The sequence below is a fragment of the Rhinopithecus bieti genome, unplaced genomic scaffold (genome assembly GCF_001698545.2).
Source record: "Rhinopithecus bieti isolate Rb0 unplaced genomic scaffold, ASM169854v2 scaffold_50922, whole genome shotgun sequence".
Classification (NCBI taxonomy): domain Eukaryota; kingdom Metazoa; phylum Chordata; class Mammalia; order Primates; family Cercopithecidae; genus Rhinopithecus; species Rhinopithecus bieti.
Window position 1 is genome coordinate 892,786 of NW_016820247.1, and position 26,910 is coordinate 919,695.

Consider the following 26,910-nt stretch of genomic DNA (forward strand, 5'->3'; position numbering starts at 1 on the left):
GTTTCACCGTGTTAGCCAGGATGGTCTCGATCTCCTGACCTCGTGATCCGCCCGTCTCGGCCTCCCAAAGTGCTGGGATTACAGGCTTGAGCCACCGCGCCCGGCCCAATGTGAATTTTATACTTAGAGAATGTCTCAGTTCTGGCTAGCCATATTTCAAGGGCTGACTAGACATGTGACTGGTGTTTACTGAACTGGGCAGCACAGTTCTAGACAACTCTTTACATAAATCACAATAGTAGGGCACAAGTATGATTTGCCTCTGTTCCATTTACAAACCCCACCACAGCAACCAATAGAAGGGGTATGAAACCTAACCCAGTGGCCAGTAGGAAAGCTTGGAAGGCTGGAATCTGAGTGTCCAGAATTGTCAGTGAAACTTCAAAGACAGTCAAGAGGAAGTTGACCTAGTTCCACAACCCCCCATGCAAACAGAACTGAGAGGAATCATTACCTCTATTTATCAAACCATAAGTAAGCTCATTCGCCAATCTTAAATGTCATAATAATGAAAATCACATGATAAGGGAACTGAAAACTGAAGAATTATGAGATAATAAAGACAACTCTGGAAGTATAACATCCATCAAACTCTGTAGAACAAAACGCATCTTATAGCAATTAGTAAAACTGGAGCAACTCTTGACTATTCACTCCTGTCCTCCCCTCGTCTCCCTAAACCTAATCAGTAAACAAATCTTGATTCTTTCTCTGCATCTTTCCATAGTAAAATGCTGTGGATCCTGTAACTGAAAAAGTACACTGTATCCTGTGTAGTAAAGAACCTGCCACTCATGTGATACTTTGCATAGGCCTCTTTATACCTGCTTTTACATCTGGACATTTAGGATTCCAAAATCATGTCTCAGGGTTCTTGCAATTTCTGGAAATTTGCGCAGACAGCTGCACCTTGTCGGCACACTCCAATTGTCTTTATCAGCACTCTGGGTCCTCTGACCTAAGTATCCCTATACCACCCCCTTGAGCTCAAAGTTCCCATGAAGGGTCTATCCAAAACCAAATGTGTTGTTCTCTGCCTTCTTTGACTGCCCTCATTTCTACCTTCCCCCATTTTCCAGCAAGACTTTGACTACACCCTCTGATCTTTGCAGCTGTAATTATTCCCTGCAGGCCTGCCCTCTGACTTCACACAATCTTCCAGTCCCTTGATAACTTCCTTTATCAAACCCATCCTGACTTCACCTGTTGATCTTGCAAAGCCAATAAGTCATCACTTTGATTCCCTACCTCATTCTATCCCTCAACTGGACTGGCCTCCAAAACTCATCTTAGGGTGAAGCCACCCATTTACCTTCTCCATTCTAAGGCTGCAGAGTGCTGCAGAGGGCTTCCGCTGTGCAGTCCATTCTCATTCTGTGAAGCAGTTATGTTCTATAAAGTCACCATGACCACTGAATTAGTGAATACCGAACCACTGCTTCTAGGGGGAAATCAAGGGTTAGGTTCCTGAAAGCCTCTGATTACAAGATTTTCATCAACAGATTAATACATACCTTGGTTTATAGTGTATATGTGTTTCTGGTAAAGATACCCTATTTAATGTACATTGTTGCTTCATTAACACTGAACTCAGAGCCAACAGCACTATTAACTCCTGCCTGAACAAAGCTTACCTAAATATACTGTCTCTGTAAGGCACATCACAGCTCTTACAGTAGGACCACTAGACAGCACTTCAGCACTATACACAGGAACTCAACAGTGCCATTACCAAGAAGAAGCAAAAAACAAAATAAATAAATAAAAAGCACTAAATTCACTGTGAAAAGGACACTTGTTTATAGCAGAAAAGCTGATACAGGACAGCAGAGTGTTATCCTGTTTGACTTCAGCTGGGAACATGCATGTAAAGTGACTCAAATATTTTGTCACTCTGCATATGTCCATGAGTGACCATGAAAGTGCTGAGAGTATTGATTTTGTGGTTACAAATTTTGGTAGGTAGGTGAATTTGCTAATAAGGAATCTGCAAATAATGAGGACTCTACTTAGTACCTGATGTGTGTGGGTGTGTGTTGAGACAGAGTCTTGCTCTGTCTCCCAGGCTAGAGTGCAGTGGTGCAATCACGGCTCACTGTAGCTTCGATCTCCTAGGCTCAAGCAATCCTCCTGCCTCAGCTTCCCAAGTAGCTGGGAGTACAGATGTACACCACCCTGCCCGGCTAATTTCTCCAGATCTCCATTCTCTGGATCTCATTGTCTGTTATCCCCTAAGGACAGTGTTCCTGATATCAGCTGCCCCTACCACCATGTTTTACCTATTTTCAAGCCTTCTGTATATGTCACGCTTGCACTCGAGATTCCTGATGTACATAACCCTCAGACTGCAGAATGCCAAATGTAGAGAACACACAGGAAATGAAACACTGGGTCATTACTGACAGTCTTATCGGACCATCTGGGCAGGGAGGGATTACCCTCTGTTTTGGCATTCCGAAATAGAATTTCTTGCACATCAACAGTAGCTGGTTGTAACTGGTAAAATTTCTGGTATTACAAACATACCAACGTGAAAACTCTCTTAGGATTCTCAGTGCAGGCTGGGCACAGTGGCTCATGCCTGTAATCCCAGCACTTTGGGAGGCTGAGGCAGGTGGATCACTTGAGGTCAGGAGTTCGAGACCAGCCTGGCCAACATGGAGAAACCCCATCTCTACTAAAAATACAAAAATTAGCCCCAGGCATGGTGGCAGTTGCCTGTAATCCCAGCTACTCAGGAGGCTGAGGCAGGAGAATCACTTGAACCTGGGAGGTGGAGGTTGCAGTGAGCCGAGATCATGCCATTGCACTCCAGTCTGTCTCAAGAAAAAAAAAAAAGATTCTCAGTGCAGAAGGAACATCTAAAGACTAGAGTGTCTGTAGGCACTAAAAATAAAAATGAAGTTATAGAGGGGATTGGAAGCAATACTGCCTGAGAGAGATGAGCGAGAAATCACAAATTCCCATCATAAAATTCCACCTTCTCATTTATTGCTACCCCCTCCTCCACCGACCTTGTTACCCTCACCCCTCTCTCTCCATTCCATTAAATTAGGTTAGGTTTTCAGAAAACTGTTGAATTCTAATCATGATAACCTGGTGTTTATTTTTGGAAAATCACCTGCAAACAAGATGGGAAGACAAGAATTTTGAAATTATGAGCACAAATATAAAAACAACTTTAAAATGTGTATTTAGCATCTAACTCTCCAAATAAAAGATACAAATCCAAAAAAGTGCTAAGTGAAAAAAAAAAAGAAAATTAAAGGTATCTACTACTAAGCTTAGACACCTAAATCATCTAACAAACCTTTATTGAGCACTTTAATAATTCATTTTATTTTACATTTTATTTTAGAGACAGGGTCTCATCGTGTCACCCAGGCTGGAGTGCAGTGGTGCGATCATAGATCACTGCAGCTCGGAACTCCTGGGATCATGTGGTCCTCCCACCTCAGCCTCCTTAGTAGCTAGAATTACAGGCATGCATCACCATGCCCAACTGATTTTTAAAATTTTTTGGAGAGATGGAATCTCATTATGTAGCTGGTCCCAAACTCCTGGCCTCAAATGATCCTCTTGCCTCGCCTCCCAAAATGCTGGGATTACAGGCGTGAGCCACCATGCCCAGCCTACAGAGCACTTCTGTAAGATCTCCTTGTGCCTACTTTTTGGTATACAGGTTGAGTATCCCTTATCCAAACCAAAATATTTATTAGAATAATGGCTATAAGTTAACCTGGTTTTTATAGCATGGCCAGGATTTATTAATAGGATATTAACAGGATCCTACAGTTTATTATAGGATTCATTAATGTATTTACAAATATTCCGAAATCTGAAAAAACTCCAAATCCCTCAAGGGATCAGAAGTGTTTTGGATTTGGCATTTTTTCAGATTTTGGAATATTTGTATATACATTATGAGATATCTTGGGGATAGGACCCAGGTCTCAACATGAAATTCACTTGTGTTTCTTTCATATACACCTTATATATACACAGCAGGAAGGTTATTTTATATAATATTTTTTAAAATTTTGCATATGAAGCAAAGTTTTGATTGTGTTGGGACCATGATGCATAAGGTCAGGTGTGGAATTTCCCGCTTGATGTGTCATATCAATGCTCAAAAGTTACTCCCTAGTATCACTCTTGCATTACTCCAAATCTTTAATGGCTTTAAACAAAAGAATCACAGCAGTACAGCAAAGCTCTCTCCCCTTTTCCCTTGGGTAAGGCATTGTTTCACCTAGAACACATCCACCACTGCCAGGACTTAATCAGGCCACTACAACCCCTGGAGTTGGGAAAAAATGGACTCTCATTGCTTTTAGTCAGAAACTACTCTGATTTTGGAGCAGTTCAGATTTTTGGATTAGGAATACCTAATCTGTACTGTTAGCTCCTGTTACACATGTGGTAACACAGGAATAGGGAGCAAACCTCCATGAACTAAACTCCTCAAAGGCAGGGTGCTACCTTATTCATTCTTGCACTGTAACAATGCTTTGTACCTAGAATATGGAAACTGTCAACAGATGCTTTTGAATGAACATTTACTATTGAGGATCCTATAAATTCATTTGTAAGTTTACTTTTAGAGTTCAGAGCACATATCAGAAACATCATTATAAAGGGCAGTCAGAGTACCTGGCCATCCTATAAAAACCAGGTTAACTTATAGCCATTATTCTAATAAATAAATGAACTGTCCTTCATAACACAGTATCTTAGGTATGAAAAAATGCATTGAGTGGTAAAAGCCTGTGATTTCACGTACACACACACTGCTTTCAGAGGCTCTGAGGTTGGAGGGTGAAGGGTAGAAGAGTTCAGCTGTGAAAGTAGCTTGGGATCAGGTGATCTCTGTGTTTCACTACCGCCCCATGAAAATCTGACTGATTCTGGTGTTTTAGACATGAAGTCCTTGCCCATTCCTATGTCCTGAATGGTATTGTCTAGGTTTTCTTCTAGGGTTTTTATGGTTTTAGGTCTAACATTTAAGTCTCTAATCCATCTTGAATTAATTTTTGTATAAGGTGTAAGGAAGAAGCAATGGCAACAAAAGCCAAAACTGACAAATGGGATCTAATTAAACTAAAGAGCTTCCTGGCAGCAAAAAGAAACTACCATCAGAGTGAACAGGCAACCACAGAATGGGAGAAATTTGGCAATCACTCATCTGACAAAGGGCTAACATCCAGACTACAAAGTAACTCCAACAAATTTACAAGAAAAAACAACCCCATCAAAAAGTAGGCGAAGGATATGAATCAGACACTTCTCAAAAGAGACCATTTATGCAGCCCAATAGACACATGAAAAAATGCTCATCCATCACCATCAGAGAAATGCCAAATCAAAACCACAATGAGATATCTCCTCAAAAACCAGTTAGAATGCGGTCATTTAAAAGTAGGACAACAGGTGCTGGAGAGGATGTGGAAGAAACAGGAACACTTTACACCTGTTGGTGGACCCTGTAAACAGTTCAACCATTGTGGACAGACTGTGGGTGATTCTCAAGGAATCTAGAAGTAGAAATACCATTCTGAACCCAGCCATAAACGCACTACTGGGTATATACCAAATGGATTTATAAATCATGCTGCTATAAAGACCACATGCACACGTGGTGTTTATTGTGACACTATTCACAATAGCAAGATTTGAACCAACTCCAAAATGTCCATCAATGACAGACTGATTAAGAAAATTGGCCAATATGCCCATGGAATACTATGCAGCCATAAAAAGAGGGTGGGTTCATGTCCTTTGGTAGGGACATGGATCAGCTGGAACATCATTCTCACCAACTTTGCAAGAACAGAAAACAACACTGCATGTTCTCACGTCACTAGGTGGGAATTGAACAATGAGAACACTTGGACACAGAAAGGGGAACATCACACACTGGGGCCTATTGTGGGGTGTGAGGAGCGGGGAGAGATAGCATTAGGAGATACACCTAGTGTAAATGATGAGTTAATGGGTGCAGCACACCAACATGGCATATGCATACATATGTAACAAACCTGCAAGTTGTGCACGTGTACCCTAGAACTTAAAGTATAATAAAAAATAATAAAATAAAATAACTAAAAAAAAAAAAAGAAAATCTGACTGATTCTTTAGCAATTATTCCCTAGTATCACTCTTGTATTACCCTCCAAACCAAACCTTTAATGACTCTAAACAAAAGAATTACAGCAGTACAGCAAACTCCTTCTCCCCCTTTTCCTTTAGGTAAGGCATTATTTCACCTAGAACACATCCACCACCACCAGGACCTAACCAGGTCACAACCCCTGGAGTTGGGAAAAAAATGGAATATCATTACTTTTAGTCAGAAAATATCCTGCTCTCGCATAAGCTTTTCCTTTTACATTGTTTTTACTCTTGTCTAAAGATGAAGCATGGAAGGTAAAGAGTCAAGTGGCTTCTACTGCTACATTATGGCCACAGCACAACTGATGATCAACGAATTGCCAGGAAATCCTGTGAGCCTGCCTTTAGAGGGCTGGGGAGCAGGGAGGCTATAGCAGTTATTAGATTAAATCCAGACTTGCGGTCAATGTTAACCTGCAAGTTCCTTGTGAGTCTAGCCTTTTCTGTGTGGAACCTACTTTAATTTTTTCTTACAGAATACAGCAACTTTTCAAGAGGCCTGTCCATATGTACGGCCTCTTCTCCCAAAGGGGACAAACAGCATGAAGCAATCATGTGTTACAACTCCAGAAGCTGCTATAAAGCAACCTAGGCTCAACTTCCCTATTAGTTCTCTTCTCCTACAATTATTCACCGAAAACCCCAAATAAAAGGCAAAAGATCATCACAAAAGAAAGAAAAGCGGAGGTCAAACACATAAGATTATAGCATGAGCTAAGTGGGCCTTTGTTTATTGATTTATTCAGATATTTGTCTTGTGCCTATACGTACCAAGCGCTTATATCGCAAAGCGAAATCAGAGTTGGCATGGTCATCCCTGTCCTCAGAGGGGAGTAGTAAGTCATGCACAGGAATCACACTCCAGGGGGACAGAGTGCTCAGTGCAATGAGTCTATGAAAGAGCAGATTGTCAGCAAAGGCTTCCAGGAATCAGAGTACTTACTACGCACCCAGCACAGTCCTAACTGCAAGAACCACCCACTTAAATCTCATACCACCACCATGAGGTGGTTACTATTATTTCCAACATACCAAAGAGAAAACGGCAGCATAGCACGGCATGGTTAAGCAACTTGTTCGAGATCATACAGCTATTAAGTGATAGTGTGTGGATTCGAAACCTGAAGTCCGATTCCAAGCCCACTCCTGCTCTTAATCACCACACTAGTTAGGAATGAGTTAGGTTAAAGAAGGAAGGGAGGAGCCAAGTTCCAAACAAAGAAGTCCTCATAAAGAGAAAACTCAAAATTGTTTGGGGAACTGAGACAAATTCGCTTTGACTGGACTTAAGAGTATGAGGGGAAGAGCAAAGAGAAATGAGGCAGAGCCACCACACGAAAGAGGCTGGACTTGATTTTCAGAGTTACATATTCTATGTCTCAGCCCCTCAATGCCAGAAAGAAGAAAAGTCTAACGAAAATAAAAAAGTCCAACATACAAGAGAATATAGTTGTGTAAGAATTAAAAGCATAAAAATGTATTTTAGCTATAAATTCATAACAGTTTTTTAACCACACAACAAGGGAACTTGCCATACTCATAGGACTAAAAATTGGCTCAGGTGTGATGCAGGAATCAAAAGGTCTGCGTCCCACATCTTGGCCTATCCACATGGGTAACTAGCTCTGTAGCCTTGGCGAGTGAGCCTTTTCCTAGTCTATAAAATAAATATAACTGCTTTGGAAAATAAAACTCATGTAAATATCAAGTTTACAGTTAAGTTCCTTTTATCATTTATACTTTGAAATACTGGTCTTTGGCACAGAACAGCACATTTAACCAGTACGCACCTCTCTCCCACCACAATTTTTAGAAAAGAAAACTATGGGAAAACTGGTTTGTACAACATATAATTCCCAACTTCGGCATCCTAAACCTCTAAAATGCATAGCTCATTTCTTCTTTGAAATCCCCACCACATTTTATTGGCTAAACAAATCTTTGTCTTTGCCAAGGAAAAGAAATGATTCCATTAAAAGATCTCTGGTTAACTGCACTCATGGGGCTGAAAACACTCTGAACTTTCTCAACAGCAGCTAAATCCAAGTTCCTCCCCTCCTAGACTTTGGGAGATGGATCGGCTACCTAAAGTCATGGATCCTTCTGTCCCAAGTGTAAAATTCAAAAACCACAGACTTAGAGATTAAAATAAAAAAAAGCTGAGACCCCCAAAAGCAATACAGACTCTGAAGATAATCTCTCCCACTGCTGTTTCCTATCCCCACCCCCACTAAGAAATTACTTCATCTTAGTCAATTAAAGTGGCAAAATAAGAGTATAGCATCATGAAGAGAGAATCACACAAAAAAATAAGGAGAAAGAAACCCTAGATAAAAATTGCAATGCCTTTGATTCTGGTTAATTTGTCACTATTGTTTTTAGAAAATAGGGAACAAAATTTCACAGAATAAAGAAGCTTGCAAAAACTGACTACAGGCACCTTTTCCCAAACCAAGCTGTTTTTTTGAAAATAGAAATCACTGTCAACTCTCATTACCATATGAGGACAGGCACAATTTATAGGTGAAATAATTATTTTCAAGTCCTGGGCTTGTTCATTTATTTCAGAACTGACATTCACAAAAATGCAAACGGAAGGAATGAGCTTCTGGCAGCTCCTTGAAGCTGTAATAGCATATGACCTGTGCACTAGTAAATCTAGTTTTGTTTTGTTTTTTTAACTCTGGCCATGAGAAACTAAAGTAAGTATTCTTTTATTCATCTGAATCCCCTGTGCAATTAACGTTTTTACTATATGAATTGCATTAGTACACAGGTATTTGGTGACTTGTTTTTATGAAGATAAAACAGCATGAAACCAGTAGAATATTTATCTTGGACACAGAATTGGATTAGGTCCAGAAAACAAAAGGACAGATAAGCATTTCTCTGGAAGGAGAAATATAAACACAGAGGTCTTTTCAGCAATGAGTGTGAAGACTGAACTTAACATTTCCATAATTAACCCGGATGAGAGACTGGTCATGGATAGGGCCATCCCTGTAGATGATGGCACTAATACTTTTTCACCAGCTAAATCCCAAGTAAAGGGAATAAACAGTAAGACCTTTCAAGGTTCTAGGAACAGATAAATGGCAAATGAGTTTCAGTCCAGGCAAAGGTCAGAATTGGTTTAGGCAAAAAAGACCTTCAAACTATTCTTATGACAGACCCTAAACTCTAAGTTTTGTTCGACAGAAAGAATTTACTAAAGAGAGACATCAGCTAGGAAGAGGGGAAGAACCAAAAAAATGCTGAGTAAATCAGATATGACCTCAGAAACAAAATGATAATTACTTTGCCTTCGTATGTAAAACAGTATATTTTAAATAAAATACCCCACACATTTCTTGGTAGTGAATTTCAAAACTCTAAGCTGGAACTGGTATAGAAAATTAAACAATTTTTTTTTTTTTTGAGACGGAGTCTCGCTGTGTCGCCCAGGCTGGAGTGCAGTGGCGCGATCTCGGCTCACTGCAAGCTCCGCCTCCCGGGTTCCCGCCATTCTCCTGCCTCAGCCTCCGAGTAGCTGGGACTACAGGCGCCCGCCACCGCGCCCGGCTAGTTTTTTGTATTTTAGTAGAGACGGGGTTTCACCGTATTAGCCAGGAGGGTCTGATCTCCTGACCTCGTGATCCACCCGCCTCGGCCTCCCAAAGTGCTGGGATTACAGGCTTGAGCCACCGCGCCCGGCGAAAATTAAACAATTTATAGAGGAGAGTCTCTGAAGTTAAAAAAAAAAAAAAGAAAGAAAAAAGAAAGAACCCTGTTACTAGAAAGGAAAAAACTGGAGTAAATACATTTTAGAAGCATGGGTAGGGTTGGGCACGGGGCCTCATGCCTATAATTCTACCACTTTGAGAGGCCAAGATGGGAGGGTCGCTTGAGCACAGGAGTTTGAGACCAGCCTGGTGAATATAGCAAGACCTCATCTCTTATTAAATTTAAAATTAAAGAAAGGACAAACCATGGGTAGGATAAATATACTTATTTGTTAAATTCTGAAATAATGGAGATGTTCTTAAAACTTCAAATTTGGAGACAAATTTATGTTTAAAAAAAGAGAGGGGCCAAGTGCAGTGGCTCATGCCTATAATCCCAGCACTTTGGGAGGCCAAGGTGGGCGGATCACGAGGTCAAGAGATCGAGACCATCCTGGCCAACATGGTGAAACCCATCTCTACTAAAAATACAAAAATTAGCTGGGCGTGGTGGCACGTGCCTGTAGTCCCATCTACTCAAGAGGCTGAGGTAGCAGAATCTCTTGAATCCGGGAAGCAAGGTTGCAGTGAGCCGAGATCGTGCCACTGCACTCCAGTCTGGCAACAGAGCAAGACTCTGTCTCAAAAAAAAAAAAGAGTAACTTTATATACTGGCTAATAAATTCACATATTTTTAAGTACTGGTAGTAGCTGAAAACAATGCAGGTTCAAATAAGTGTATTTAAACAAGCGCCTACTAATGTACTGTACTGAGTATTATGCTATACACACTACAGGGACATACATACATGTTGCTCTCAAGGTATAATCTGGTAAAGTATTTGGATAAATAAAAAAAACAGCTAGTAGAATGTGGTAACTGCCATATTGAAGAATCAGAGCAGGGATCCCCAACCCCTGGGTCACAGACTGGTACCAGACCATGGCTTGTTAGGAATCGGGCTACAAAGCAGGAGGTGAGTGGTGGATGAGTGAGCATTACAGCCTGAGCTCCACCTCGTCAGATCAGCGGTGGCATTCGATTCTCACAGGAGTGGGAACTCTATTATGAATGGCACATGCGAGGGATCTGGGCTGCACACTCCTTATGAGAATCTAATGTCTGATGATCTGTCACTATCTCCCATGAACCCCCCGATGGGACTGTCTAGTTCCAGGAAAACAGGCTCAGGGCTCCCATTGATTCTACATTTGGTGAGTTGCATAGTTATTTCATTATTACAATGTTACAATAATAGAAATAAAGTACACAATAAATGTAATGTGCTTGAATCATCCCAAAACCATTCCCCACTCCACTGTCCGTGGAAAAATTGTCTGCCATGAAACGGTTCCCTGATGCCAAAAAAGTTGGGGACCACTGGTTTAAAGGGAGCAGCATGCCCATTTGGGGCAATCAACAAAGATAATCAGAGGTGGCATCTAAACTGAGTTTGGAAGAAGGAATAGAATTTCTACAAAAGTAATTCTGGAGGAGGGAACAGAAAAAGAAAAGTCTTAAAGAGCAAGAGATGAATTTTCTGGGCTCTTTGGCAAATATTGGCTTAATATCTTCTGACAACCACAGCTTCATGAATATCAAAACTTGGAGTGTCCAACTGCACCTTAAACTCAACATGTACAAAACCAACTTACAAGGGTAACTTTCCTATTTCCACTAATTATGCTACCCACATTATTTGGGCTCAAAACTTGGAAGTTACTTTATATATCATGATTTTATTTAATCTTTTTGTTTACAATTATCTCCCCACCACTTTCACATCCTGTCCAGCTTTCCTCTGAAATGTGACTCATGTACATTCCTCCATTCATACCAGTTAGGTCCCCAAGAAAGAGAAAGCAATGGAAGACATAATAAACCCTTCATTACTTGTAAGCTTTGATGCAAACCTCAGCCTAGGAAGCTGAACTGGTCCAGGCTCTGGAACTGGATGGGACCAGATGGAGAATTCCAGCTGTGAGGATTTTAGGCCACCCAGAGCCTAGAGCAAAGTAGTTCAAATGTCCTCATCCCCTGCCCTGACAAGGCCACACAGGAATCTCTATTTCACTAATCTGATGGTGAACGGACTCTTGAGAAGGCCAACCAAAAAAGAAAAAAAAGATCAAGTCTGCTTGCCTCAGTGCTTCAGGCAGAGTTGGTCTAGATCCACATGCCAAATATTTCTAAGATGAAAAGAAAAGTGGAGTCTTTGGAACAGACAGGTAATAAAGGAGATTCACAATACTTTGGAATTTGAAATAAAGAAGAGAGACCCAATTATTTTCTCCTTGAAGGTAACTTGCCCCACCCCAACTAAAAACATCTCTGAGGGAAACCTCTGCAGGGAAAATGATGAGTTGGAGGCCCTGTGCCTTGTACAGAATGATTTCTAAAGTAAATGGAGAGCATAGCACAGGTCTAACACATTATGGCAATGCTTTTACCCCAGGGATGTTACCTACTGTGGTATGGTGATTGGACCACAACAATTCTCACCATCAATTGCTAATCTTGACATAATTCTGAAAGGAACTCTCCTCTTAAATAGCATTAAGCATGCTAGCTGAGCATGCTAGCAGGTCACAGAAAGCTCAAGACAACTCACTCTGCTACTGCTGTGTTAAACACAATATTGACTTTAACGGTCCAAGCTGTAAAACTCAGTGCTCTGCTGGAGTAAACTAAAGAGCAGCATGGCACAGTAATCAGCTATAAGATCAAAGTCCAATACAAACTGGACTTGAAGAATGAAGACAAAATGATGAACAAATTAAAGTGTGGATTTGCACCTACTGGAACTAGACTGCTTTTTAACAGCTTTAGCTGCAGTGAGCAGAGGTTGCGTTGCTTCCCTTGGCACATTATCTAAACCAGCACCCACATCCTACATAGAATTACTGGCAGTATTTAGCACTTTGTAGATAAGATTGCTGGACAATTGGGAGCTTTCTCCCCTTGGCTTCTGATACAAATGCCTCTCCCTTTCCCTCCCTTTTTCCAACCCTCTCCCTTTTCTATTTGTAAAAACGTAACAATTGTGAGCAACCGAATTAATAAGAGCTTTCAAACACAAACTCCTTTCCTCGAAGAAAGTCCGGAATTTTAGGATTCGCTGTCATAATTGGCTTCTCATAAGTGTTTGGGAAATGAATCAAAAGAGGCAAGAGAACTGTCAGGAAACTAATTTGAGGAAAAAAACAAAAAAGAAGCTCCTGATATTGATACAAAAAGAGATAGTTGTCTATCTGGTAGGTTTACCAAGTATAGATTTTGCCACAGGCTGGAGGGGAAGCTTAAAGGCTGGGAGTATGAAGTCGTCAGCTTGTATGAGTTTTGTTTTTTCCCTTTGAAGATAAGAGAGGTCTGGGATAGGGGAAAGAGAGGGAAGACTGGGGAATACACATACATTCTACTTGCTGATATCATATACCATAAACACTAAAACTGCACTAACTTGCATCTCAGCACCAAAATTTAAGTTAAGGTCCCTGTGTTTAGCAAGCTGCTCCACCAATCCACTACTTAAAACCTCAGTGGCTCCACATTGCCTTCAGAGCAGGAACTCCACCTTTTGGTAAAGACAAGCTACTAGCCATTTCCCTGCAACCCTGAGATCAGCAGAGATGCATTTAATACAGGGAAAGAGCTGGAGGGAAAGACATAATATTTAAGTCTCTGAGAGTTACAAGAGACACTACATATTGAATGTCTAATAGTTGCCAAGCACTGTGCAGTATGACTGATATGTATTATCTCTAGTCTTCAGACAAATTTGCAAGAAAGGCAACTTTACAACTGTTTTACAGATTAAAAAAAAAACAAAAAAAACTCATTTCGAGATGATAATGTGCCCCACATTGCAAGTGGGAGAGTCAGGTTTGAATTCAAAAATGTAAATCCAGGCTAGGCACAGTGGCTCCCGTATGTAATCCCAGCACCTTGCGGAGGCCGAGATGGGCAGATCACTTGAAGCCAGGAGTTCGAAACCAACCTGGCCAACATGCTGAAACCCCATCTCTACCAAAAAAAATACAAGAATTAGCCAGGCATGGTGGCATGCGCCTGTAGTCCCAGCTACTCGGGAGGCTGAGGCAGGACAGTCACTTGAACCTGGGAGGTGGGGGTTGCAGTGAGCCGAGATCGCGCCACTGCACTCCAGCATGGGCGACAGAGTGAGCCTCCGTCTCAAAACAAAAACAAACAAAAAATGTAAATCTGTAACAAAGGCCCTACTCTAATAAGACTCAAAGTATAGACTGGAGACCCTCCCCATCTACACTTTGGGGTTACCTACATTTAAAATTTAAAATTAATAATGCTTGCAACAACTTGCACAATTCGGTCCAAATGTATCTTGCCTCATAGGAATACTTTGATTTCATACAGACTGGTCCACTCATTTTTAACTCAGGAACACCTCTAAGGTAAAAAGTTTTTCACCTCTCTGAATTCTACCTATTAGCTCTTATCTCCTCCATAGAGTCTCCCTAACTAGCCCAGACTAAAGAGCCCTCCCTCACTCCTTCCTTTCATCTTAATAGGACTTTAGAGACTTGGTCCCGAACCACTGTTTTGTATTATTAATTAGTTTTTCACACGTAATGTATATTATTGCACAATTAACAGTAAGCTTCCTAGAAATAGTACTCAGACTTCATACTTTCTTTTTTCTTTTTCTTTTTTTTTTGAGACGGAATCTCACTCTGTTGCTGAGACTGGAGTGCAGTGGCGCGATCTTGGCTCACTGCAACCTCCACCTCTGGGGTTCAAGCGATTCTCCTGCCTCAGCCTCCTGAGTAGCTGGGACTACAGGTGCACGCCACCACACCCAGCTAATTTTTGTGTGTTTTTAGTAGAGACGGGGTTTCGCCATGTTGGTCAGGCTGGTCTTGAACTCCTGACCTCAAATGATCTGCCTGCCTCATCCTTCCAGAGTGCTGGGATTATGGGCGTGAGCCACCACGCTTGGCTAGACTTAATACTTTCTTATAAACCTCACAAAATCTACCACTGAATCTCAGTCTTAAGTAATTCAAATATTAATCTGCAGAGAGAGAATACCAATGATGTATTAATAAAGAGCTGACTGATTTCAGTTTGAATTCCCAGGGTCACTGGTTAACCACTCAATTTCAGGCAAGCCTCAAGTGTTCATCCATAATTATGGAAAATTTATAATTTATAAATTGGATAATAAAAATATCTATCATCAAAGGATAACTATGAGACATGTGTGAAATGCCTTAAGTAAAAAGCACTTGGTATAGGGAAGCAAATGGTAAAGAATATTATTATTTTTTAAATGCTAGAATGGGCTCCCTTAAAATTCTTGAGAAATAGCTATTCTAAAAGCATTCTAAAAGATTTCAGGGAAGTCACTTACGTATATATGCTACATTTATGTCTTCACTAATTAACAAGGTTTACAACATCTTTATCATCATAAATAAATGGCTATTTGTATTATAACAGAATTTTATATTTTCCTTTTTTTTTTTTTTTCTGAGACAGGGTCTCACTCTGTCACCCAGGCTAGAGTACAGTGATGTGATCATTGCTAAAGCCTCAACCTCTTGGGTTCAAGCAATCCCACCACCTTAGACCCACAAGTAGCTATAACCACAGGCATGTGCCTAGCTAATTTTTTTTAAATTTTTTATTTTGTAGAGATGGGGTCTCCTTTTGTTGCCAGGCTGGTCTCAAACTCCTGGACTCAAGAGATCCTTCCACCTCAGTCTCCCAAAGTACTGGGATTACAAGCATGAGCCACCATGCCTGGCCTCTAATTTTTATTTTTTGCCCACACATTTTATAGGATATTTATGGTCAGGTAAGGTGGCTCAAGCTTGTAATCCCAGCACTTAGCACTTAGGGAAGCTCAGGTTGGGGGATCACTTGAGCCCTGGAGTTCAAGACTACACTGGGCAACACGGTGAGACCACCCCACTGCTCCCGTCTCTACAAAACAAAACAAAACAAAACAAAAAGTGGGTATGGTGGTGCATGCCTGTCTGTGGTCCTAGCTACTTGGGAGGCTGAGGTGGGAGGATCACTTAAGCCTGGGAGGTCGAGGCTGCAGTGAACTGTGATTGTACCACTGCATTCCAGCCTGGGTGACAGAGTGAGACTCTATCTCAAAAAAAAAAAAAAAAAAAAAAAAAAAAACCACCACCAACACAGGATATTTATCCATTTATCCACAATCTCATCACCCCATAATGTCAACTGTTCTTTATTATTTTTCTGTTTTTCTTTCTAGTTCTTGGTCATACATTTGCATATCTTACTAATATATTCATCTTGTAGATACCAACTGGTATTGGATGTTTTCATTTAACATAAACATTTTATATTAACACAGTCTTTATAATCATTTAACTATTACATTACTATCCTACAAAGCTGACGTAACAATTTAGATACTTTCCTGCTGTTGGACAATTGTTATGATCCTTTTATTTAACATTATAATGATAATATATAAAGAACATCTTTGTGCACAAACATTTGTTTTTTAAACATTTTCATGCACAGAAGTTTTTTCTCTTAAGTTACTGAGTCAAAAATGTATGAGCATTTTTAAGTGTGGAAAGCACAGCCAAACTGAGCTGTAAAAGAGTTTAACAATCTGCACACATGTTGAACTAGACAAGTGATCAACAACTACCAAGAATGATCTAGGGTTCAAGTTTCTCCACCACCCTACCACTGCTATTTCTTCAGGGTACTTTAAATCATCTTCACTAAACAGCCATTATCATATGCTGTTGGTAGGTGTATAAACAGGTGCAACCTCTCTGGAGTGCAATTTGGCAAAAATTCCATCCTGGGTTCTTATCCTGGAAATATACTTGAGCTTATGCATAAGAATCTTTCAACCAGGAAGTTCACCATTTCTAACAATAAAGCCTGAAAATAAATACACCATCAGTAGAAAACTGGTTAAAATTACAGTAGTCACCTCTTATCCACAGGGGATACCTTTCAAGACTTCCAGTGGATGCCTGAAACTGTGCTTAATGCCAAACCCTGTATATATTATGCTTTTTCCCATACATACCTATGATAAAGTTTAATTTATAAATTAGGCATAGTAAGAGATTAACGACAATAACTAATAATAAAATAGAACAATTTTAATATACTATAGTCATAGTTACGTGAACGTGATCTCTTTCTCAAGAAATATCTCATCGTACTATAGTCACCCTCCTTCTCCTTGTGATGATGTGAGATGACAAATGCCTATGTGATAAGATGAAGTGACAGTGGAGATTCCATCGTGCTACTCAGAATGGTGTGCAATTCAAAACTTATAAATTGTTTGTTTCTGGAATCTTCTTTCTTCTTTTTTAAATGGTACTGCTCCTGGCAGAGCAAACTCATAGGCAGCGCACCCAGAGTTGGTCCATTTCTTGAATTTTTGACTTAATATTGTCAGACTGAGGTTGACAGCAGAAAGTGAAACCTCAGATAAGGGAAGACTATTGTAGTGTGCTTGGCTGCACACGTAAATTACCCAGGGAGAGTTTCATAAAGACAAACATAAAGCCCCAGCCCAGATCTATTAAATCAAGATCTCTGAGAAGTAGTCTGGGCATTTAAAGCTCTCTAGGTGACTTTAGTGTCTCACCAGACTTGAGAACTACTGGGTTAAGTGTTATATATGCATTTATTCAAAGGAATACAAAGCAACTTTTAGCAAAATGATGAACAGTGTAGGCAGCAACTACCATTTTGTCTGAGGGAAAGAATTTTTTTCTTATATTTGCATAGAGTATTTCTAAAAGGATACGAAAGAAACTGGTACAGCAATGGTAGCCTTTGGGAAGAGGGATTGGGGTGTGAAGTAGGAGGCTTATATTTCAACATATTTTACATGAACTTTTAACCAGATACGTTTGAAAAAAATCTTAAAATCACAATTTCATGTAAAAGCAATTTCTCAGGTACACATGGCGCGAAGCAATGTATGGCAACCCCACTGTGGGGCCAGTTACCAGCATCCACAGGGTCTTCCATGGAGCCTGCACACTCAGCACCAAGTGGCTACCAGGGGTCCATCTCTGCCCTCTGTGCAGGGCAGGGCCAGTAGTTCTGGCTGTCTCCTTCTGTCCTAGCAACTAACTTACTCAATGTACCATTCTAAAGCAAACAGTCATTGCCTCATATGCTTGGAGAAAATGTTTACTCATGGCTCACCTCCTCACACAGTGTAGGCCACCATTAATATGTTAGTCTGGCACATTCTTTTTAAAGAACATGTCAGATTCACAAAGCCATTTCTAAGTTAGTTTCTCAAACAGAAAAATCGTACAGAGAAAGCAGAGATGATTCCATTTTTTTTTTCTAAAGTGCTTACTTCATTTAACATGCAAATATATAGTCTTTGCAGGGTTCAGAATACCAATATTGTTTTCACAATTAAGTGTACTATTATCTTAAATTTGAGAGAACCAATTTGCTCATTTCATTCCATAATGTATTTCAGTTTTAGCAAGCCACACAAGAATTCAAATGAATCTAAAAAGTATATAGAGAAGAGTTCTACATCATCAACCCACAGCTAACAATTTCATAGCTTCATAAATATTTAAATCATTTTTCAGTAGGTCATTTCTGACAGCTGTGGGATTTCATAACTGGATCTCTGATATATTACTCAAGCAAGTGTCTTCTTAAAGGTTTTCTTAGGGAGGTGGGGGTGCAGATCAATCAACTGTTAGAGCACTTTTACCCTATCATTTTGATACCAGAAAAATAATTCACTAATATTGACAAAAGGAGGACATTTCTTTGAGCCATCTGTAACAAGATTCATTTTCTAAAATGTCAAAATGCATGCTAGAAACATCAAGAAATATTTCAAGAGATCAGATTCTGGACTACTAGAGACTGTTTATGGATTATCAGTGTTCAAAACTCTTGAATGCATTCATTCATTCAACAGGTATTTATTAAACGCCAACTTCCTGCCAAGCACTGCATTAAAAGCAGAGATACAATGGCAAGGCTAGGATTTAGAAGAACTCTCACAGCCATGCTGTAACTATCACATGTATGTCCTCCTGTTTCATTCGCAGTTATTTCAGATGTATGCTTTAAATTTAAAAGACTTTGTGGCATTGAATTTAAAAGGTATTTTTGTTACTATTTTTTAATCACATTTTATAAAAGAACTTGAGTGAGGACAGCTAATGAAGAACCGAATGATAATATACTTTTCCCCCCATAACCCCAAAGGTTTTGACTATAAGACAAAAAAAGAAAATGTCCAATTTTCCAGGCATATTAGAGAGAGAGTTGGCAGTCTGAAGTATTATAAGGCGTTAAAGACAGAATCAACTGGACTGGTGAATTTGCTGCTGCTTCCTAACACATCGTAAATCAACACCTGTTTCATCTCTTGAGGAATGTGCAGGTTAACGTCTAACTTGTCTTCAACTTGTGAAGAGTTGCCATGACAACATGCAACTGTCCTTACTGGGAAACAGGCTGAGGTCCCCATCAGATACATAGGTTCTCAATTAGTCCCCCTCAGCTTTTGGGGGATGAATTTCTACTGCCTCAGTGCTCACTCTCACTTAGATATCCTGCATGAATTGGTTGTCATTTTCAATTAGACATCAGTACATAACCAAACACCCAGTCATTTATTTAAAGATATATATCAAATACAGAAATCTCTTATTTATGATTAAAAAGTCTTAGGTGTGGTGATAAAATCATCGTCTAAACCAATATATAAATCTCTTATAGCACTATGATGGACACAAATTCTAGAGTATAATCTACAAATTAAACAAGTTTACAGGGACAAATAACTAGAAAAATAATTCCTAGAAATGAAGGCACACAGTTCAGGAGACAGAAATATGATAATCAGGGATCCAGACTCATGCTGATACTAAAATCTTATATAACAGAAAGAGTACTCTGCTATACAACATTTATCCACAACATTATAGTATTAATGGCTACATTTTATTGCGCTTAATATACTGTATTATTCTGGCACAAACAGAAAGTGCAATAAGGAAAAAAAAATATGTAGCATGATGCATGAGAAGGCACATTGTCCTTTTCAGAAGTCCATTATAAAGGCAGCTGGACAGATTCTGGCTGAACACAAGTGGGGTGCCAGCCCATCTCCTTCCATCCCCATCCCACCCTCCCATTCAAGCACTGGTTACAAAAGTGTCTGTGTGGCCATGAGAAGTGAGTCATGGATGTTCCATTTACAGATGGGGTGGGGTTGAGGGAAATCACTGTTACATGGCCAGTTAGCTGGAAAAGTCCATCCTGTTTTTCCTTTTTTACATAATAATCATTTTTCACAAATCTGAGATAAAGAATGCTTGGTAAGTAGGAACTCACCAAATATTTCAGCACTCTTACATCCAAAGGAAAGACTTACTTTTACAGCGAAGTACATGATCTCATAGTGCAGGCCTAACAATTCACACTAAGCCAAGGGGCTTGTACAATCAGTATAAAACATTTGTTTCTTTTCACCCACACCAAGAAAAACAGTGGCTGGAGAAATAAAGCACATTACCAGTTCCCAAATCAGATTCACCCACCAGGAGTTCATGCTGGCAGCCAAAGTATTTCATGACGGCAAGGACAATCTTTTACAGCTTCCATTTCCAAGGAAACTCAATGGCAAAGTAGCTTCCTTAGGCTGACCTTACAGGCAAACCACAAGAAACACAACCTGAAGCAACAACAAAAACCAGTGCTCTTTTTGGAGCTGTATACTCCTCCATGCATTAAAAGACCATATGCCTCCATCCATCTCTTAGTACCACCCACTAAATCAAATAATAATGCATCATATGACAAATTCACATTTCAGGACTTAAAATTATAACTACATGTTTTAGCTTTTAAAACATCTAATCCAGCCCTCTTATCCACATTCCCTCAAAATCCAAAGGACTGTGTCAGTCTTTTCTAAACATATTTCAAATAAAGCTTGAGCTGCATGCAGCTCCTAAACTGTACTCTGAGCCCTCAGGAAGACTACACTAGGCTCTGAAGCTCAGGTGAAGTAGCGACCCTGTCAAACTACTAAACATTTTGCACATACATATTTCCTATCATTATTGACATTGCCAATTAACTTGGCCTCTGAGGTTTGTAACAAATTTAGGTTTTAAATACATTAAACTTCATAACAAACATACTACTTTTAATAATAGGAGCTAAGGCCGGGCGCGGTGGCTCAAGCCTGTAATCCCAGCACTTTGGGAGGCCGAGACGGGCGGATCACAGCCGGGTCATGGGGGAGGATCGAGACCATCCTTGGCTAATAGCGGTGAGAACGCCGTCTCTACTAAAAAAAAATACAAAAACACTAGCCGGGCGACGAGTGCGGGGCGCCTGTAGGTCCCAAAGCTACTCGGAGGAGGCTGGATGACAAGGAGAAATGGCATGAACCCCGGGGAAAGCGGGGCTTGCAGTGAGCTGAGAGCCGGCCACTGGCACTCCAGCCTGGGGCGGCAGAGCAAGATCCCGTCTCAAAAAAAAAAAAGAAAAAAAAAAAAAAAAAAAAAATAATAATAATAGATAATAGGACTAAACAGTTGTTTTGATGAAGAAGAAAGATTCTATGAAGAAATGTATTCAAATCAGGTTTCTCTATAAACATTATCCTTACTCTATTACCTCATGGTGTAGAATATGCTAAATGCTATTTAAGTTACTTTAAATAGTTAAATAATCTAATAGTTAAATAATCTAGAATATTTAGGTTTAAAATAATCCAAATCACAAAAGTAACACAAATTCATTAGAGCAAAATCCAAAAATACCAACAAGAATAAAACATAAAAAATTAAAATAAAATTTTCACCTACCTCTTGGCAACCACTGTTATAATATGTTGGTGTAGAGTGTTGCTGGCCTATGCTGCACATGCATAATCGCTCCTATTTTTAAATGTTTTTCACATAAATTCATAACTTGCTTTTACTTTTTAAAATTTATATAAATTTATGGGTATAAGTGTAATTTTGTTACATGCATAGATTGCACAGTGGTGAAGTCAGGCTACTAGAGTTGCTCTTACTTCTATTGAGAACATTTTTCTGTGTTTTGGTGTCTGTGTATAAAATTATGATTCGGCTGCTATAGAATGTCATCCATTGTGCGACTATATCATTTTGCTTAACCAATTTCCTTTTTTGGCTAAATGCGATTTTATTCTTGATAATAAAAATTTGCAAATAACTCTGAAAAAACAAACACACCGTATTTCTAAGAATCTTTCTGATGCCCCGTCATCTCTACCAGGTTTGAGTGAGTGCCCACTGAACGTCTTTAAGACCTCTCTGAAAACTTAAGATCTCTGTTTCATGACTGACTGCATCAAGGTTAAAAAACTAATACGCAAGTGAAAACAGTTCACTTCAGCTCTGTCTCAAGTCTCTCAGCTACGGAAAGAAAACGGCCTCTGAAAAATCGTTCCATTTTCATAAAGCCTCAACAGGAATAATACTGAACTCCATGACCTAAAAAAAGATGCTTGGTAATACTTAAAATCATTTTGTATTGCATGCTATTCTTTTCAAAAGATTTTCAAGCTCATTACCTCCTGACCACAACTCTATTTCATAGGTCTGATGCTGTCACTTTACAAATGACAAAGCTGAGGATCAGAAAAATGGAGTCTTGTGGAGTCTCACATCAACATGGTGCAGTAGGCAGGGCTAAATCAATGGCCTCCTCAATCTGTGTTCCAAGTGCTCTTAATAGAACTCACTGCGTTCAAAGGAAGGGTTCCCTTCTTCACCTCTGAAAAAATCACTAACCAGTGCATAGTATCTTGCAGGACAAGGAGATATGACGTAAGGAGTATGCCAGTAGATCCAAGGCAGCAAGCAAGAAAAATCGACAGAAAGACTTTCTTTTAGAAAGTAGTCAAAAGAAATCAAAACCGCTATTTATATGTCACGTTTTACGTTATTGGCATTAAAAATGTTGAGTGTCCTAGAACAAAACTGTTTTTTTCCAAAATATTCTCCAACCTACCTCAGAACAAATCTCATTAGAAATACTTGCATCTGGAGACTTATTAGTGGGAGGGGAGGAAGAACTTCTGAGTAATTTCCCTCCATATGAGGGGAGAGTAAATCACAATCCTGCCCTTAATCACTCCAAGCACAAGAACAGCAAGTAAGTTTTCAATTCTGTGCTTATATAAAAATCCACTCTTTATCAGTGTTTACCTGTTTGTTATAGTTTCCAGTGTGTGGTCTGCTATTTACTCAACTTGGTGTACAATCTGTTGTCCTTTAGATTGTAAACTTCAGTAGGTGAGACCATGGGTGTCCTGCCTGGATTTATACAGGTAGAGCACCAAGCCACAAGCACAGAGGCATCAGATGCTATTTGATAAGTGGATTACATTACACTTATACTAACTCTATAACAGATTAAATTTGTTCTACCAAAACAGTGGGGATTAGCACTAACTAGGCCATTTGGCCTTAGGTATACTGTTCTCTGGCATTCACACAGGTAGGTAACAAGCAGCTGCAATGCCTTCACTTGTTCTTCATATCCCAGATAATATATATGCTTCCCTACTTCATTTAACTGCTCCAAAATAAAACATCTGATAGTCCAGGGTCTTTTTACCTCCCTGCTAAATACACATTTTAGGGGGAAACTGCCCCATTAATTTACAAAAGACATGGAAAAAACAACAGCAGCAGCAAGAACAACTTTAAGATAACGCTTCAAACTTGAACCACATCTGTCAGTCACTGGGCATAGCATGGCTTGAAAACGTCCTGGCCTTAAATCCTAGGTAACCAAGAATATAATTCTGTTTCTGACTTGAGTCACTGCACACATCATTTTTTTGGGGGGGATCCTAATTTATTTTCTGGTACAAAGCATTATTCAAATGTAAATACCATAATCATATAGCATTTTTAACTACTCCCAAACACGTAAGTTTGATCAATCGTGATTTCTTTTGTTTTCCTAGCAACCTGTTTCCTCAAAGCTATGAAAAGGGCTTTCTGTCAAGATCCTAAAGGAAATACTCCAGAAGAAATCTTGACTGTGATGATCCTGTTTTTAGATGAAATGCCAGGAAGCATGAAGTCCTGAAAATGACCTGGGAGATAAACTAGTTATATTGGACAACAAACTAGTTATATTGGACAACAGATTTCCTCTCTAATCAAGTGTGTAAAAACTGGAGGAATGAGAACAGTCATAAGCCCAGCGAAGGGACTAGGAAGTGCACAAGAGTAAAATGACTAACAACAAGGGCAAAACAATTCTGAGAAAAGTTTAAAATAACCAGTGAAAGTCCATCATGGAAACAGAAAATATACGAACTCTAAAACAAAAAGTTGGATCTTAGATTTTCCCCCATATACATTAAAAAACTGCCCCAAAAGTCTACCTGAATCCTCAGTGAATTTTCAATCTCCAGATAAACAAGTTACATCCTGTATTTAAATGCACTGAAGAATACAAATTCATGTTAGGAATACTTGATTTTTAATCTAAGCGTTTTACCTTCACTTCTAAAACTATTCAACTACAAGGTAGGTTCCCAAGGGCAGCTAATGCCCTGCAATAAGGCACCTTGTTCCCCCCGAAGTACATACCAGCTCCTATTTGGCAAAATCTGGATAAAATGAAACAAGGTTCACAATTTTTTAGGTAGAGAGAAAAGTTTTCCTGGAAGCTTTCCCCAGGCCAGCTACACAGCATCTTAGAGTTAAGCCAGGTGAAAAGAGCAAAAGGAAAGACTTGCTTGGGGTCTCCTTTGTCAGTCTGGTGAGCACAGGATGGTTTGTTCCCATCTTCCAGCATCCTTGCTCACATCTGCTACTTTACTTTCTTTGCCATGGTGACCTCTATCAGGGACACTATTGAAGGGGACCCTCATCAAGTAGGATGTTCAACTGGGATCCCCAAATTCTCCAAAAACATCGACCTCAAATACTTGTAGAAAATCCTAACGAGGTCAAAAAAAACAACAACAAAAAAAAAAAACAACAAAAAAAACCGTACTTGGCACGATTTTCTGTTCTTCATTATACACAAATGAGAAGTCAGAACACTACTGAAAATGTTTCCACGAAGTGGGAATCCATTTCCCTAATATGGCCCAAAGCCCTAAATATAGCCCCAATTTTTTTTGTTCAAATACACTCAGTCAAACTTGTGGATAGAAGAAATGGTGGTCGGCAACTGGGCAAGGAGCACAGAAAACAATGACAGTGTAACCGCCACTATCTCCTCCTGCATTCAAATGGCTTTAAATGTCCTTGGCAAAAGCTGCCAACATACAGACACCTGTAACACCACATGCCTCTTCCGCTCCAGGCTTTGTACCCTTGATAAAGTCTGGGTTACAGAGAGGGAAGGGACGAAATTACACACCTTGGGTCCGAAGTAATTCTACCATTCTGAGAAGTACATGGCATCACTAGTACTCAGCCTAGCAAAAGGCATAGAATTCCCAATCAAATTATAAGGCTCGTTAGCCTAAAGAAAACATGAGAATTTAACTCGGGGAGTTTAAAGTCCTCACAATATGCCTTCCATGCGTGCGCGCGCGCGCGCACACACACGTTATTTAATTTTCACATGACCACAGTGAGAGACTGTTTTCAATGATGGAATTCAAGAAAAGCAAAATCTAGAACATAAAACTTAATTCAGAATTTATTTCAAAGTTTCACTTCGAACTTTTAAAAGGTTTATTATACTGGGTCTAGATCTGTTTAACAATGAACTGTTTTGCAAGACATTTTGGCCAAAAGTACCTAGAAGAGTGTCAGAATTGGGAGTTGATGCTCAATTTTAAAATGTGCTGAAAAATTGTTAAAGACAAATAAACCTCTCAACATACTTGTGCTCAAAAGCAATATAGGACATTTTAAGGCATCTTTTAAAAGTTAGCCCTTGAAATCAGAATAGCATAGGGATTTTAAAGACTGGAATCTGTGGTCAAACTGCTTGGGTCAAAACACAGGCTCTACCACTGACAGCTGTGGATTTTGGGCAAGCCGCCTAAGTTCTCCGTGACTCTTAAGTTTCCTCACCTGTAAAATGGGACTACCTCACCGCATTGTTAGAAAAGTAAACGACTGAAATCAACATAAAGCATTTTAGATAGTAAGCTCCCCATAATGCTATCAATATTCAAAGGTATGTGTTCGAGAGATCAAATCTATTAAACATACATTATCAGCTTTGATCACTTGAAATCTCGGAAATTTCATAATTGCATCTTACTCCCCCTTTCCACACATCATGCGGCTTCAACCTTCCAAATGATGTGGAAATTATATACTTTCATTCATCCGTTTGAGAGCTTGTCATATATGGCAAGAAAGAAGAAAGATGCCTTTTTCGTGACTGTTGCTCCTTCAGAACTTCAAAACACTGTCACGTACACAATAGGTTGGAGCTGCCCTCAAAATGACAGCTCACAGCTTTGCTGGGCCCGCAGAGGCGCCCAGGCGGCTCTGCCCGGAAGGGGTTCACCCCAATAACCGGAGAATCTCCCGTCGCCACAGCCAAGCAAGCGCACGCCTGGGAACCCCAAGGAGCACAAGAGAACTCTGAAATGGGGAAGGACCCCGAGTTGTGGAGGAAGAGAGGGAGGAAGGGTCACGGAGAGTCCGGAGCCACACTCGGATCAGGCGCGTCCACGCTGACAAGCCCGGGACCAGGTGCCGGCGATGGGCAGAGCCGTCCCGGACGGCCCCTTCCCCTTCCCCTACCCGGCCCCTTCCCCTACCCGTCCCCTCCCCGGCGAGCACCGAAGCCAACTCGGGTCCCGCGCCAGAGTAGCCCCCCGGCACCCCTTACCTAAAGGCTGGTCCTTCCTTAGGAGCCCTGCCCTGGGCAGACGCCGCCGCGGAGCTGCCGCTGCTGCCCCTTTTGTTGAAGAGCTTCTGGAGCAGGGTCGGGGCCATGATGCCGCCGCCGCCGCCGCCGCAGCTCCGGCCGTGGCGCTCGGGGGGCCGGCGGCTCAGCGCGCAGCCGGGG

The 26,910-nt window shown here is 40.2% G+C and overlaps 1 protein-coding gene across 2 annotated transcripts in view; it reads right to left on the reverse strand.

Moving 5' to 3' along the window:
* The window catches only part of FNIP2 (folliculin interacting protein 2), a 140,446-nt gene extending 113,542 nt beyond the window's left edge, over window positions 1-26,904 (reverse strand). For both annotated transcript variants that reach the window (XM_017859712.1, XM_017859710.1), the window contains exon 1: window positions 26,731-26,904. In XM_017859712.1, coding sequence (XP_017715201.1) covers window positions 26,731-26,837 — 107 coding nt within the window. In that variant the 5' untranslated portion in view covers window positions 26,838-26,904. The remainder of the gene's footprint in view (window positions 1-26,730) is intronic.
* Between the last annotated feature and the right edge of the window lie 6 nt (window positions 26,905-26,910).